This window comes from Phocoena sinus, chromosome 12 (genome assembly GCF_008692025.1).
Source record: "Phocoena sinus isolate mPhoSin1 chromosome 12, mPhoSin1.pri, whole genome shotgun sequence".
Taxonomy (NCBI): domain Eukaryota; kingdom Metazoa; phylum Chordata; class Mammalia; order Artiodactyla; family Phocoenidae; genus Phocoena; species Phocoena sinus.
Genome location: NC_045774.1, coordinates 25,588,550 through 25,600,802, shown reverse-complemented (window position 1 = coordinate 25,600,802; position 12,253 = coordinate 25,588,550). Strand labels below are relative to the sequence as shown.

General features: G+C 42.5%; 1 protein-coding gene across 1 annotated transcript in view; it reads left to right on the top strand.

The window, feature by feature from the left end:
• The window catches only part of ARFGEF3 (ARFGEF family member 3), a 181,759-nt gene that overhangs the window by 103,900 nt on the left and 65,606 nt on the right, over positions 1–12,253 (top strand). Inside the window, exons 11-12 of the mRNA XM_032651324.1 lie at positions 1,772–1,884; positions 2,619–3,529. Of these exons, the coding sequence (XP_032507215.1) occupies positions 1,772–1,884; positions 2,619–3,529 (1,024 nt within the window). The remainder of the gene's footprint in view (positions 1–1,771; positions 1,885–2,618; positions 3,530–12,253) is intronic.

Below are 12,253 nucleotides of genomic sequence, written 5' to 3'. Positions count from 1 at the left end.
CCTAGCCCCTGACACCACGTTCCTCATTTCCACCGGAAGAAGATGAGGTTAAACATGTCTTGCTTTTCTTTAAGTATTTATTGAGAGTCCTCCAGAAGCCTAACCACTCAGTCTCCTTTCGCTCCAGGTTCTGAAGCACCTGAAAAATAAACACGAGATCGATGTGAGAATTAAAATACGTCATCTAATTTATTACTGGTAAAGTTGGATTAGGGAATGTAATGGGATCCCAAGAGAAAGTGAGATTTCCCACTCCTGTGGCCCTGAAATGCACTTGTCCTTCTAACAAAAGATGGGACAGCTAGAGGCCCAGAGGCGTAGCCACTTCACTTGGCTGCCAGCCTGCAGGCAGGCAGAGGGAGAGAGGGGGAGAGAAAGAGAGAGACTGCCTTGACCTCTGGCATTATCACTGCTTTTTTGATGTCAAAGGAAAAAAGTGGAAGCTTCATCTTTGTGCCTCCAAGAGAGCAGAAGTTCCCAATTTCTGGCAGAAGAAAGAAATACGGAAAGAGAAAAACATGTAACTTTTTCTACTTGATATACATTTTCTTGCAAGTATAAGTCACTTTGAAAATAATGGACATAGCAGTAGGATGTCTGCTTCAATATACTTAATTAATCAATCTTTCTTAGTCTCAAATTGAAGTTTTCTGTACAGACACCTACCATATGGAAATAAAAATTAGTGTGGACTGAAAAATTATGAAAATTCTATACATGAAGACTTGTGAGATACAGCCAAAACAGTGCATAGAAGGATATTTATAGTTTCAATGACTTACATGAAAAAACAGAAAGCCTAAAGTTAATGTTCTAATTCTCCAACTTAGGTAGTTTGGAAAAGAAGAGCAGATTAAGTTCAAAAAAGTAGAAAGGAGGAAAAGTAAGCATAAAAACAGTAAGTACTGATGTCATAGAAAGCAAATGTAATATAGTGAATTAATAAAGTGAAAAACACCAGGACTCTGAAAAGACTAAGGAAATCGAAGAACTCCTGGCAAAAGCAATTGAAAATTCTAGAATAGGTAAAAACAAATAAATAGAAATAAGAATGGGGGGAAAAAAGCATATAACCATAGATACTGTAAATATTAAAGAAATTAAGGAAGATAGTAAGGCACCTTTAGGACAGTAAATTTGAAAACTTAGATATAATAGATAAATCCCTAGGAAATAACACAACCTTTAAAAAATTGGTTCAAGGAGAAATTGAGGACCTAAGTAGTCCTATCATCTTTAAAGAAATTGAGTCAGTAGTTAAAATCTTTTCCATTAAGAAAAAAAAATTAGTGGCCCCATACAGCTTTAGAAACAAGTTATACCAACATTCAAAGAATGGGTTAGTTCTAATAATACATGAACTTTTCCAGGGAATAGAAAGGGAACTGGTTTCTCAACCCAGTTTTTGAAGCTAGCCGATTTGATAGCAAAATAAGACAGGTAGAGGATCAGGAAGTTAAATTACAGGCCAGGCTTACTAAAAAGCATAGATGCAGGTGCTTTTTGGTTCTGTGCTATAAAAAATTTTGAAACAATCCCTCAGGGGATACTCTTTATCTAAGCCAGTCCTGAACTGGGGAGCCAGGAACCCAATGTGCATTCCAAGTCAAGAACACCTAGGTCAGATTTATTAAGATTTGAATTCCAAATAGTTGTTTCTCCTTAGACTGTATCGTACCATAGAGAATGTACATGCTTATTTGATCTCACGGTTCTTTTGCTTTTTTATGATATTCACTTTTCTGTTATTCTTTTTTCCTTATTCTTAAAGCTACTTGGGAGCCCGCAGCGTCTCTGTGATTTGGCAGGACCCAGCTCCACTGAACCCGAATCCAAAAAAAGATCAATTTCAAAACGAAAGTCTCATCTGGATCTTCTCAAACTGTAAGATACATTCTCATTTGGGGGTCTGTATTGATTGGTGAAGACTGCTTCTCTGAATATTCTTAACGTTGTTTCCAAATCCCTGAAATTGTTTGAATCTATATTATATGAAATGGGACTAATAATGTACCTGCAGGCCATAGGAGAAGTCTTACCTCAATTTTTTCTAATCATATAACTTTCCATATTTTCATTGACTTCAAGAAAAAAGTGTACCAGATGAAATGTCCAAAAATTCTTCATTGGGGTTATTTTAGGGAAAACCTTTTGATTTACAGTACTGTAGCTATATGATTCCTTTACATATAGCCCCTTTAGGAAATGGAATATTATCTGAAGTCACATGCATCTCTTCAGAAATACAGTTCTTTGATAGAGGAAGGTCTATATTAACCTATAGCCATTATAAATGTTTTCTCTTTAGAAAACTGAACATAATACAAAAGTGAGATGATTCTGTGCCTGTCCTTGTGAAGATTATAAATTCCCATCCATAATCTTTATTTGTACTCAAATAAACCAGCCAACTGAGAGTGTGATTCAAGGTGGGCCACTTTCCAGCCTGACCATGTTTGTTTCACTTATTGTTCATTTTATTTTTTTGCCCAGATTTCATGTAAATTACAGTATCTGTTTTGAATATTAGACTGTTCACGAGTCTAACAATTCTTATTCATTTTGGAGCATTTTTCTATGTTTCGTGTATTGATGCCGTCTTCTTTGAACGCTTACAGCATCATGGATGGCGTGACTGAGGCGTGCATCAAGGGTGGCATCGAAGCCTGCTATGCTGCTGTGTCCTGCGTCTGCACCTTGCTTGGGGCCTTAGAAGAGCTCAGCCAGGGCAAGGGCTTGAGCGAAAGTCAGGTCCAGCTGCTGCTTCTTCGCCTGGAGGAGCTGAAGGACGGGGCCGAGTCGAGCCGAGACTCCATGGAGATCAATGAGGCTGACTTCCGCTGGCAGCGGCGAGTCCTGTCCTCGGAACACACGCCCTGGGAGTCGGGGAACGAGCGGAGCCCTGACATCAGCATCAGCGTTACCACGGACACGGGTCAAACCACTTTGGAGGGAGAGTTGGGTCAGACCACACCCGAGGACCACTCCGAAAACCACAAGAATGGCCTCAAGTCGCCAGCCGTCCAGGAGGGCAAGGAGACTCTGAGTAAAGTGTCAGAACCGGAAGCCGTGGACCAGCCAGATGTGGTTCAAAGGAGCCACATGGTTGCCTACCCCGATATAACTAACTTCCTGTCCGTTGACTGTAGGATGAGGTCCTACGGATCCAGATACAGTGAGAGCAATTTCAGCGTAGATGACCAAGACCTCTCTAGGACGGAATTTGATTCCTGTGATCAGTACTCGATGGCAGCAGAAAAGGACTCGGGGAGGTCTGACGTGTCGGACATCGGGTCCGACAACTGTTCTCTAGTTGATGGGGAGCAGACCCCTCGGGACTGCCTGGGCCACAGGTCCCTGCGGACTGCGGCTCTGTCTCTCAAACTACTGAAGAACCAGGAAGCCGATCAACACAGCGCCCGGCTGTTCGTGCAGTCCCTGGAGAGCCTCCTGCCGCGCCTCCTGGCCCTGCCCAGCGTGGAAGAGGTGGACTCGGCCCTGCAGAACTTTGCCTCTACCTTCTGCTCAGGTTTGTGAATCATTTTTTGCTACATAGTCAACAAGACTATTCAGAACATTTTGCTTAAGGGGCAGTTACCAGCATGCATGAAGTTTGAAGTGCTCAGAGCATCTTAATGAATCTTTGGGTTTCTTTTTTTTTTTTTTTTTTTTTTTTTTTTTTTATGCGTTACGCGGGCCTCTCACTGTTGTGGCCTCTCCCGTTGCGGAGGACAGGCTCCGGACGCGCAGGCTCAGCGGCCATGGCTCACGGGCCCAGCCGCTCCGTGGCATGTGGGATCCTCCCAGACCGGGGCACGAACCCGTGTCCCCTGCATCGGCAGGCGGACTCTCAACCACTGCGCCACCAGGGAAGCCCTTTGGGTTTCTTATATTTAGAGAGAGCAAAGGAATGTTAACTTACTGTTGGTGGTTTGTTTGAAGTGCACAGCCGTCGATGGCTGGAATACACCGTGAGGTTGATAAATTTGTATGGTGCGGAGTGAAGGGTAAGAGGTAACTGCATTCTAGAAAGCTGCTACTGACTGAAACAAAATGACAATCTGTCACTCTCAAAACACTGAATTCTTCCTATGCTTCTACGCCTTGATGTCTAAGAATCATAGAGCACTGCACTTTTGGTTTATTGACGTGTAAATTATTTCAAATGAGGTCTTGGAGCAGATGCAGGCTGTCCTCCCAATATATTCTGAATTCCCCTGAACTTCAAACGGTGTGTGTGTGTGATACTCCAGTATACTATGGCAACATCACATTCTCCAATCTCAGATCCTTCCTGTCTGTCAAATGTCAACATTGTGACCCAGACTGTAATTTAAACAGGAGTGCTGTTGGCATCTTGGCCAAAGTATACCAGAGAGTTATACTAGTTTTATTGAAGGGTAGAAGATCGTCACCTAGGATTTTGGTGGAGGAAGGAGATAAAGAATACAGGGTAGCAGCATTTCACACAGGGAATAATTAATCTAAAGATTGTTTTCTTGAAAGGTACTCATAAAGGGAGAACCCAGCTTTTTCCTTTCTATGTAGGGAAAACCCCAGTTCTTTCCTGTTGTGTTTCTTCCTTCTTTTATGGGTCACACAGAACACTGTACTTCTGATGCTTCTGGTCATCAAATGTGTGGACGTTTTCCCCCAAAACAACAAGCAAGCCTCTGACACCAGCTGGGTGTCCTACAGTTTAACTCAGTTCTGACGCTACCTACCTGCTACCCCCGCTACAGACACCAGCTGCAAGCCCAGGTAACACAAGTTACCTGTGCTTCTGATGGACTGGCTGTAAACCGGAGGTTCCCATGACCCCCTCCTTAGGCTTGCTTAATTTGCTAGAATAGCTCACAGAACTCAGGGAAACACTCACTTTTGTTTACCAGTTTACAAAAGGATATGATAAAGGATACAGATGAACGGCCAGATGAAGATCTACGTAGGGTGAGGTCTGGGAGGGCACTGAGCATAGGAGCTTCTGTCCCCGTGGAGTTGGGGTGTGTCACCCTCCCGGTGTGGATGTGTCCAGCAACCTGGAATCTTCCCGAACCCCCTACTGTTGGGATTTTATGGAGGCTTCCTCATGCAGGCATGATAAATTATTAGCTCCATTTTCAGCCCCTCTCCCCTTTCTTGACGATGGGGTGATGGGGGTGGAACCCAAAATTCTTTACTCCCATTGAGGAGTCATCCAGGAGCCCACCCAGAGTCGCCTCATTAAAACAAAAGATGCTTTTCGTGTTCTTTATTGCTTAGGAATTTACAAGAGTTTTAGGAGCCCGGGGTCATGGAGGAGATCGAAGACACATATGAGGACGAGGGATGCTCCCAGTGTTCTTATCACTTAGGAAACCACAAGGGTCTTAGGAGCTCTGTGCCAGGAACTGGGGGCGGAGACCAATATATATTTTCTATTATCTCACAGTGCTACAGAAAGAAAGCAATTAATGGGTGCAAAAAATTTATGGCAGGAATAATTGATTGCCTGACCACAGGGTGATCAACTGTGCCTTCCCCTGAAATTCAGGGGTCTCTTGACCACAGGATGTTGAGGTGCATGGACCTCCCTGGGCCTGTGCTCAGGACTAGAAAGGACTGACCCTGAGGACCAGCATGGAACCGTCAAAAGCCAAGATCACCGCTTGCTCTTCCACCACTGAGCCTTGAACATGTGTTTGTCGTGATGCTTCCTACATTTGTCTACCTCATTTTTGATCTTCTAACAAATAACATCACACACAAATACAAAACAAATTCTAGCCCAGTTCCTGGAACTTGGTAGAAAGGACTGCTGTGTTGTTAAAAGGGAGCTTAGGTATCTTTAAGAAGCTGATCAGATTGTCCTTTGTCAAAAGGACAAGAGAAACACTTTGATCCAGGTATATTTAAGGAAGAACATTTTTTGATATGAGAATGATCCAATACTGTAGCAGCAAGCACCAGCAGAGATATGGCACTTCTAATCCTGGACTGCTCAGTAACTCTCTGACCTACCTAGTGGTTAGAAGAGATGCATATAATTTCTCAACTTTCCTGACTGCACTGTGATTCTTTTTAAGGCATGAAAATACCAATTTTTAAGGCTACCCAACATTTTTTCTCAATATTTTTCTTTTTGGAATTAGATATAAAAATAGAGTTTGGATATTTGATTTGTGTGAAGGAATATACACACACACCAAAAAATCATGTTTCATTGAAAAACTAGAAAAATAGATAAATACTCTTCTTAAAAACTAGGGCTTCCCTGGTGGCGCAGTGGTTGAGAGTCCGCCTGCCGATGCAGGGGACACGGGTTCGTGCCCCGGTCCGGGAAGATCCCACATGCCGCGGAGCGGCTGGGCCCGTGAGCCATGGCCGCTGGGCCTGCGCGTCCGGAGCCTGTGCTCCGCAACGGGAGAGGCCACAGCAGTGAGAGGCACGCATACCATAAAAAAAATATATGTATTTCTCCCTAATATCTTTTATGCCACCATCATTAGATTTTACATTCTTTTATTGAACATTCCCAGTGTATGTGTTTTGTGTATGTCTTTTTTGTTTCTCTCTTTCCCTCCCTCTCTCTCTCTCTCTCTCTCTCTCTCTCTCTCTCTCTCACACACACACACACACACACACACGTGCACACACAAATGCTTCTTCAGTCAACATTTTTAGAGAAACTTCACTGTGCTGTGTCCTGAGGGTGCAAGATATGCATGGTTTATCCTCAATACATATTTATTGACTGTAGATTGATGAACTTGCTTTTTGGTTCCTAAAGCTATGAATAGTTCATGTGCTGAGAGAATCAAGGGTAAAGCCTGAGTTGGAAGGAGTTTGGTAGGGCCTCTAATCCTGTGCCTCTTCCCAGCTGGAAGCATTCTTGCGGGGAGGAGCTTGGCAGCCTGCTCTGACCAGCTTGATGTCCCTGGTGCCAAGGCGGAGAGTGATCCCCCAAAACAGCTGTGTATCAGATCACAGCACTGCCCCTGGTTGCAGTAATGATGGCCTTGAGTCATCAAGAAATGGTAAAATTATATTTAGGCCCTTCTATTTAAAGTTAAAATTATCCATACAAAATAACTCGGCTGCAGAAGTTTCAGCGTTTAAGTATGTAAGATTCAGCTCTCAGATAAATTCATGTTTACAAACAACATCTCCTAGTAATTCCAGATCGAATGAGTTGTCACAGTGGTAAACAATGACTTCCAAAGGGCCTGCCTTATTTCCTATGAGAATTAGGAAACTTAATCCTAGCAAAGTCTTTTTACAAAATCTGAAGCACAGCCTCACATTTGTGTTTTCGTGTCTTTCACGTCAATACTTATTTGTAGCAGGTGCACAACACTTCCGCGAACGTTTTATGTGACCAGGATGCGGCCCCATGAACGTTGCGAACTGCTCAGCTTTAAGAGGTCTGTAAAATGTCCCGTCACACCCAACGTGCTGTGACACTAATTTTTACATGTAGAAATCAATACGTTGAAAAGAGACTTCAAAATCTTTCGGTTGTTTCCAAATGCAGTTTATGGTGATTGTCTCTAACCAAATGGTTAGGCACTTGTCTTTTTGATCCTGGTGACCTCCACAGCACTTTTACCAGTTAGGAGTTGGTCTCTGTATCTGAATTGCAGACCCGTCACTCTGTGGTCCTGCTGCCAATAAGCTGATTCTCTTCAGTTACCACTATGGTTTAGTGGTTTAGTGGCTCACGCTGACTGTCGCGGTGGGTCAGCCGAAGCGACTGGATGCTGGGTCCACGTCTGGCCTTAGGCAGAGCTCTCCTTCCCTTGCACATGTCACCTCCAAGATGAAAGATGAGTGAAAGAGAAACATCTGTACCTGTGAGGCAAGGGGATGGCAGCTTTCCTTTGTTCACCCAAGAGAAAGTTATGAAAGCCAAAATAGGAGAAGGGGAGAAGGGAGTCTCCCGGAGTCATAACCCAGATATTTCACTCATTATTAACTTCTGTGTCAAATGCTTCAAACCTTATTTTCCCCAAAACTTCCACTGAGCATTTGTCCCTGATTTGTTAGCAGGGTCTGCCCTCCTGGCTAAGGTCAACCTCACTTGGTATTTCTCAGGGGCTCCTGTCCTCCAACAGCTAACTTACAGTTGAAATGAGCCTCCTGAATTCCACATGATTCAGGGGAGCTTTTCCTTCGAAAGCAATTAAAGTTTCTTCTGGTGGGGAAGTTTGAAAACCTTCCGACAAACATGGGTTTTATAAAGATGGTATTGGATGTGAGCTGTGATGGCTGCTGCAACGCGTCTGATCCTGCATAGAACAAAGTGGCATCTGTGTAAGGTGCTCCTTGGGGACCAGAAAGCAAGAGCCAACCTCCCCCAGCCATTGACAGAGGGGCACGGGCACGTGGCTTTGGGATTGCTGTCCCTTAGACTGTTGGTGTTTGGTGAGGCTCTTGAGACTGACTGTGACTAAGTGGGAGGCTAATTGCAAGCAACCTGATATTTATGAAGTACCAAATTTCGTAAAAGGTAGTAGAGCTAGTGTGAATCTCAATTGTGCAAGAAATATCTATTTATTTAAATTAAAACAAATCTGCCTCCAGACCTCCAGCCTGCCTAACTGGCCAGACATTTGATCTTTGCTAGCCCTCAGGTCCCCATGCCAGGGTAAAACTAGAAGTGGGAGCTTATGTGGGATCTGGATAGGGAGGCCCCTCACCTCTCACATCACCAATGTGCCCCCGTTGTCCCACTTCACAGCCTTTCTGGGAGGTCCCGTGATTTCTCTACCTCCCTGCCACGGTGGGGCCTGGAATGTTCTGGCAAGGCTGGGGGCGCCCCTGCACATCCTGTGTCCTCCTCCGGGGTCCTGCCAACCCTCCAGGTGCTGCCAGGTAGCAGCGAGCCACAGACCTCCATCCCCTGCCCCGCCAGGGCCATCTCCCTTCTCTTCCTCATTGCTTCCTCCTCCCATCACCTTCCAGAAATGGACCATAGTCTCCGGAAGAAGCTCTGACTTTGTGAATACGGAACCAGAAGGCAAGTATGTTGCCAGCTTCAGGTTGTGGCCCCATGATTTAAACACCCCAAAACGTGATAATGCAGATTTATCTCAGTATCTTTGTGGAAAATAGAAGGTAAAATACGGGTAGAAAATCTCGCCTCTACCAGTTAGGATTAGGTTTGTTTGCATAGAGTAGGAAACTCAACTGATTACTTAAGAAAGAAAGATTCATTAACTTCCCCCTACATTGAGTCTCAGGTAGGCCGTCCAGTGCTCTGTGATGGTCTGGGACTCAGGCCCGTCCCGTCTTTGGAAGATATTTTGGCTACATCTATCAAACTTAATATATGTGTTTATTCTGCTTTTAGGAACATATCCCACAGATATTCTTACAGAAGTGTTATTTCATCATTTCATCCTTTTTCATAATTGAAAAAATATCAGTGTCTACCAATAAAGCATTAATTAAATAAATCACAATACAGTCATGCAGTGGTATATGCACAGTTATTAAAAAAGAATGAGGCAGATCTATAAGTGCCAGTATCAAGAGATGTCTAAGGTATATTTTTTAGAAAACACCTAGTTGCAGTATAATGTATGTCATATGATCTCATTTGTGATTGTATTTCCACATAATACACAGAAGGAAGTGAGTCTTTTTGGGAGGGGCCTCATTGGAGCTTGGGAGAAGCAGGGCTGTTGTTCATATTGTTTATACTCCTCAGTACTGTTAAATGTTTTACATCAAGTATTTAATGTTTACTTTAAAAAGAAACATCACATTATCTTAGACATGGAAGGTACTTTTCAAGGTCATTTTATGCTAATCTTGTATCCAGTCTTGCACTGGTAACCAGTCAAGCAGGTGATCCGTCCTCCTGTTGCTAACAGTAAAGGACATCTTGACTATAGAGAGAGAATGAACTTTAGTTACGGATAAGTAGAGAAAAAACCAAATAGCCAGAATATGTTAAAGGTCATAGTTACTATAATTTGTCACCCCAAATTCAGTAACACTTCAGTGAGGCCAATCAGAAGGATGAATGAAAATAGAGGATCTGTTAGGAACATGATAGATTGGGATCTTTTCCCAACATTAGAAGCAAGTACAGTGTGGCAGAGTGCAAAAAGCCTGGAGTTTGGGCCCAAAAGACCTTTGCCAATTTCTAGCTGTATAACTTTGGGCAAATTACATAACATTTTCAAGTTACGTTCCTCACTGGTAAAATAAAGTGGGGCATCTGATATATATCAAATTGATATAGATATAGATATATTGATACATATTATATATCAAATGAAATAATGTATGAGAAGAGATTGGTTCTGGAAAATAGAAAGCATTTAATAACTTGCACCGATCATGTTATTTGCATTATTAATATCACCAGTGAACTATATCTGGTAAATCAAGAAAATTATCTTCCTTAAATTAATAGATTATAGCTTCTTTTGTTTTATCGTCAAATTTGCCAGTTCTTTGTAAGAAATTAATCTGCATAGAGATATACGCCAGTACCAACAGATCGCCCCTAACACGTCTAACAGATTATTTCAGAACTCGGCATAGCCACCAGCGGTGACTTCCAGGGCCTTGTCACACCTCTGCTAATGATTTGGGTCTTCACGTCAGCAGACACATTAGCTTTTTTCACTTTCAGCATCTGAGCATGTGCTCAGGTTCCAAAACATATTCCAAGGTAAATAGTTGGTTTCAAAATTTTACAAGAAATTATTACTGATGTCTAAGATCAAAGCCACTTGCAGATTCTTCCCCCCCCCCCCCCCCCCGCCGGTTGATAGACTCAAATATTCCTTTCACCTGTGACCCAGGGTAGTTAAATACCCAGCAACACTGCATGCTGCTTTCTGTGTACTGTGGAAGGAGACTGCGCTTGTGCTTTGTCTACTCCAGAGAACTGGAACCAACCCACCAGGACCTTAAGAGGGTGGAGTATTCCTATGGACCATCAGGGCCAAGTACTCTCAGTAAAAGAATCTCGTAAGGCAGCTGCAAAGTTCTCACCGAACTCTATACAGAAGGCAAAGGGAATGCCTAATCTTTGCCTGCCTTGGTGGTTTCGTTGGGATAATAGACATACTTCCTCCCACCAAAAAATGTTTACACTGTTCTCAAATAGAGCAGAGGTCTTAAAGTTTTCTCAGCTTTGAAAGCTTCTTCTGATTCATATCTTCTTACCAGCATATTCATTAAGAAGTTCACAGATATATAAGTAACCATTCCAGTTAGACATTTGTATTTCCCACTTATTTGACAGATAATTTTTGAGAATTTTTGCACTTCATGTAAGAGGCACATTTTTTATTAAAGGATAATTTTAGACATGCTCTGAAGAGTATATAGGTGCGTGTCATGTGCATGGACATATTCAGGATGGGCTGTTTCACCTACATCCCTAAATCCAGCCTCAGAGTGTTCGTAGGAACAAGTGTAGCACTGGGGCAGACATAGTAGCAGATGAGGAGAGGCAGGCTTGGGTAATTTTTGTCACCCCAAGCTGTCTCTGTAAGTTTGACCTAGGCATCAACTCTGTCTGGCTGAATGAGGCCATCTTTAGAGCATGAGGTATCACTGGTTTTTGTTTTTACAGTTAATTTATGAAAAACACAGGAGGCTTTCAAAGTGAAAACCATACTATGAAATATAAAAGAATGTTTCAAAACAATAGCTGTGGGGAAACCAATAACTCTTTTTATATATATTTTGAAACTGTTTCCTCATTGATTAACAGCTTTTATTGAGATATAATTCACATACCATGCAATGCACCCATTTAAAGTGCCCAATTCAAAGGTTTTTTTATTATTATTATTACACTATTATTTGTTTTAGTTGCTGCAGTGAACGCTGGCATACACGTATCTGTTCAAATTCAGGTTTTCAGCTCTTCTGGGTACACTCCTAAGAGTGCAAAATCGCTGGGTCATATGGTAATTCCGTGTTCAGCTTTTTGAGGAATATTATTACTTTTAGAAAAGCTTGTACTTACGAGTTACTGCACTAAGCATCTTAAAGGTGTATTGCATCTAGTTGCCATAGCAAACTTCTTCATTCATTCTTATTCATTCATCCAGCAAGTAATTTTAAAGGATCTACTATGTACCAGGCACTGTTCTAGGCACTGAGGTTCTCTAGTGAACAAATAACAAAGTTCCACTCTCTGGTAGGTCTTACATAATAGTAGTAATGGCAGACAATAAACAAATATATATATTAATAAATGCCGTTAAGGCAATGAAGAAAGGTGCATGGTGAGGGGGAATAT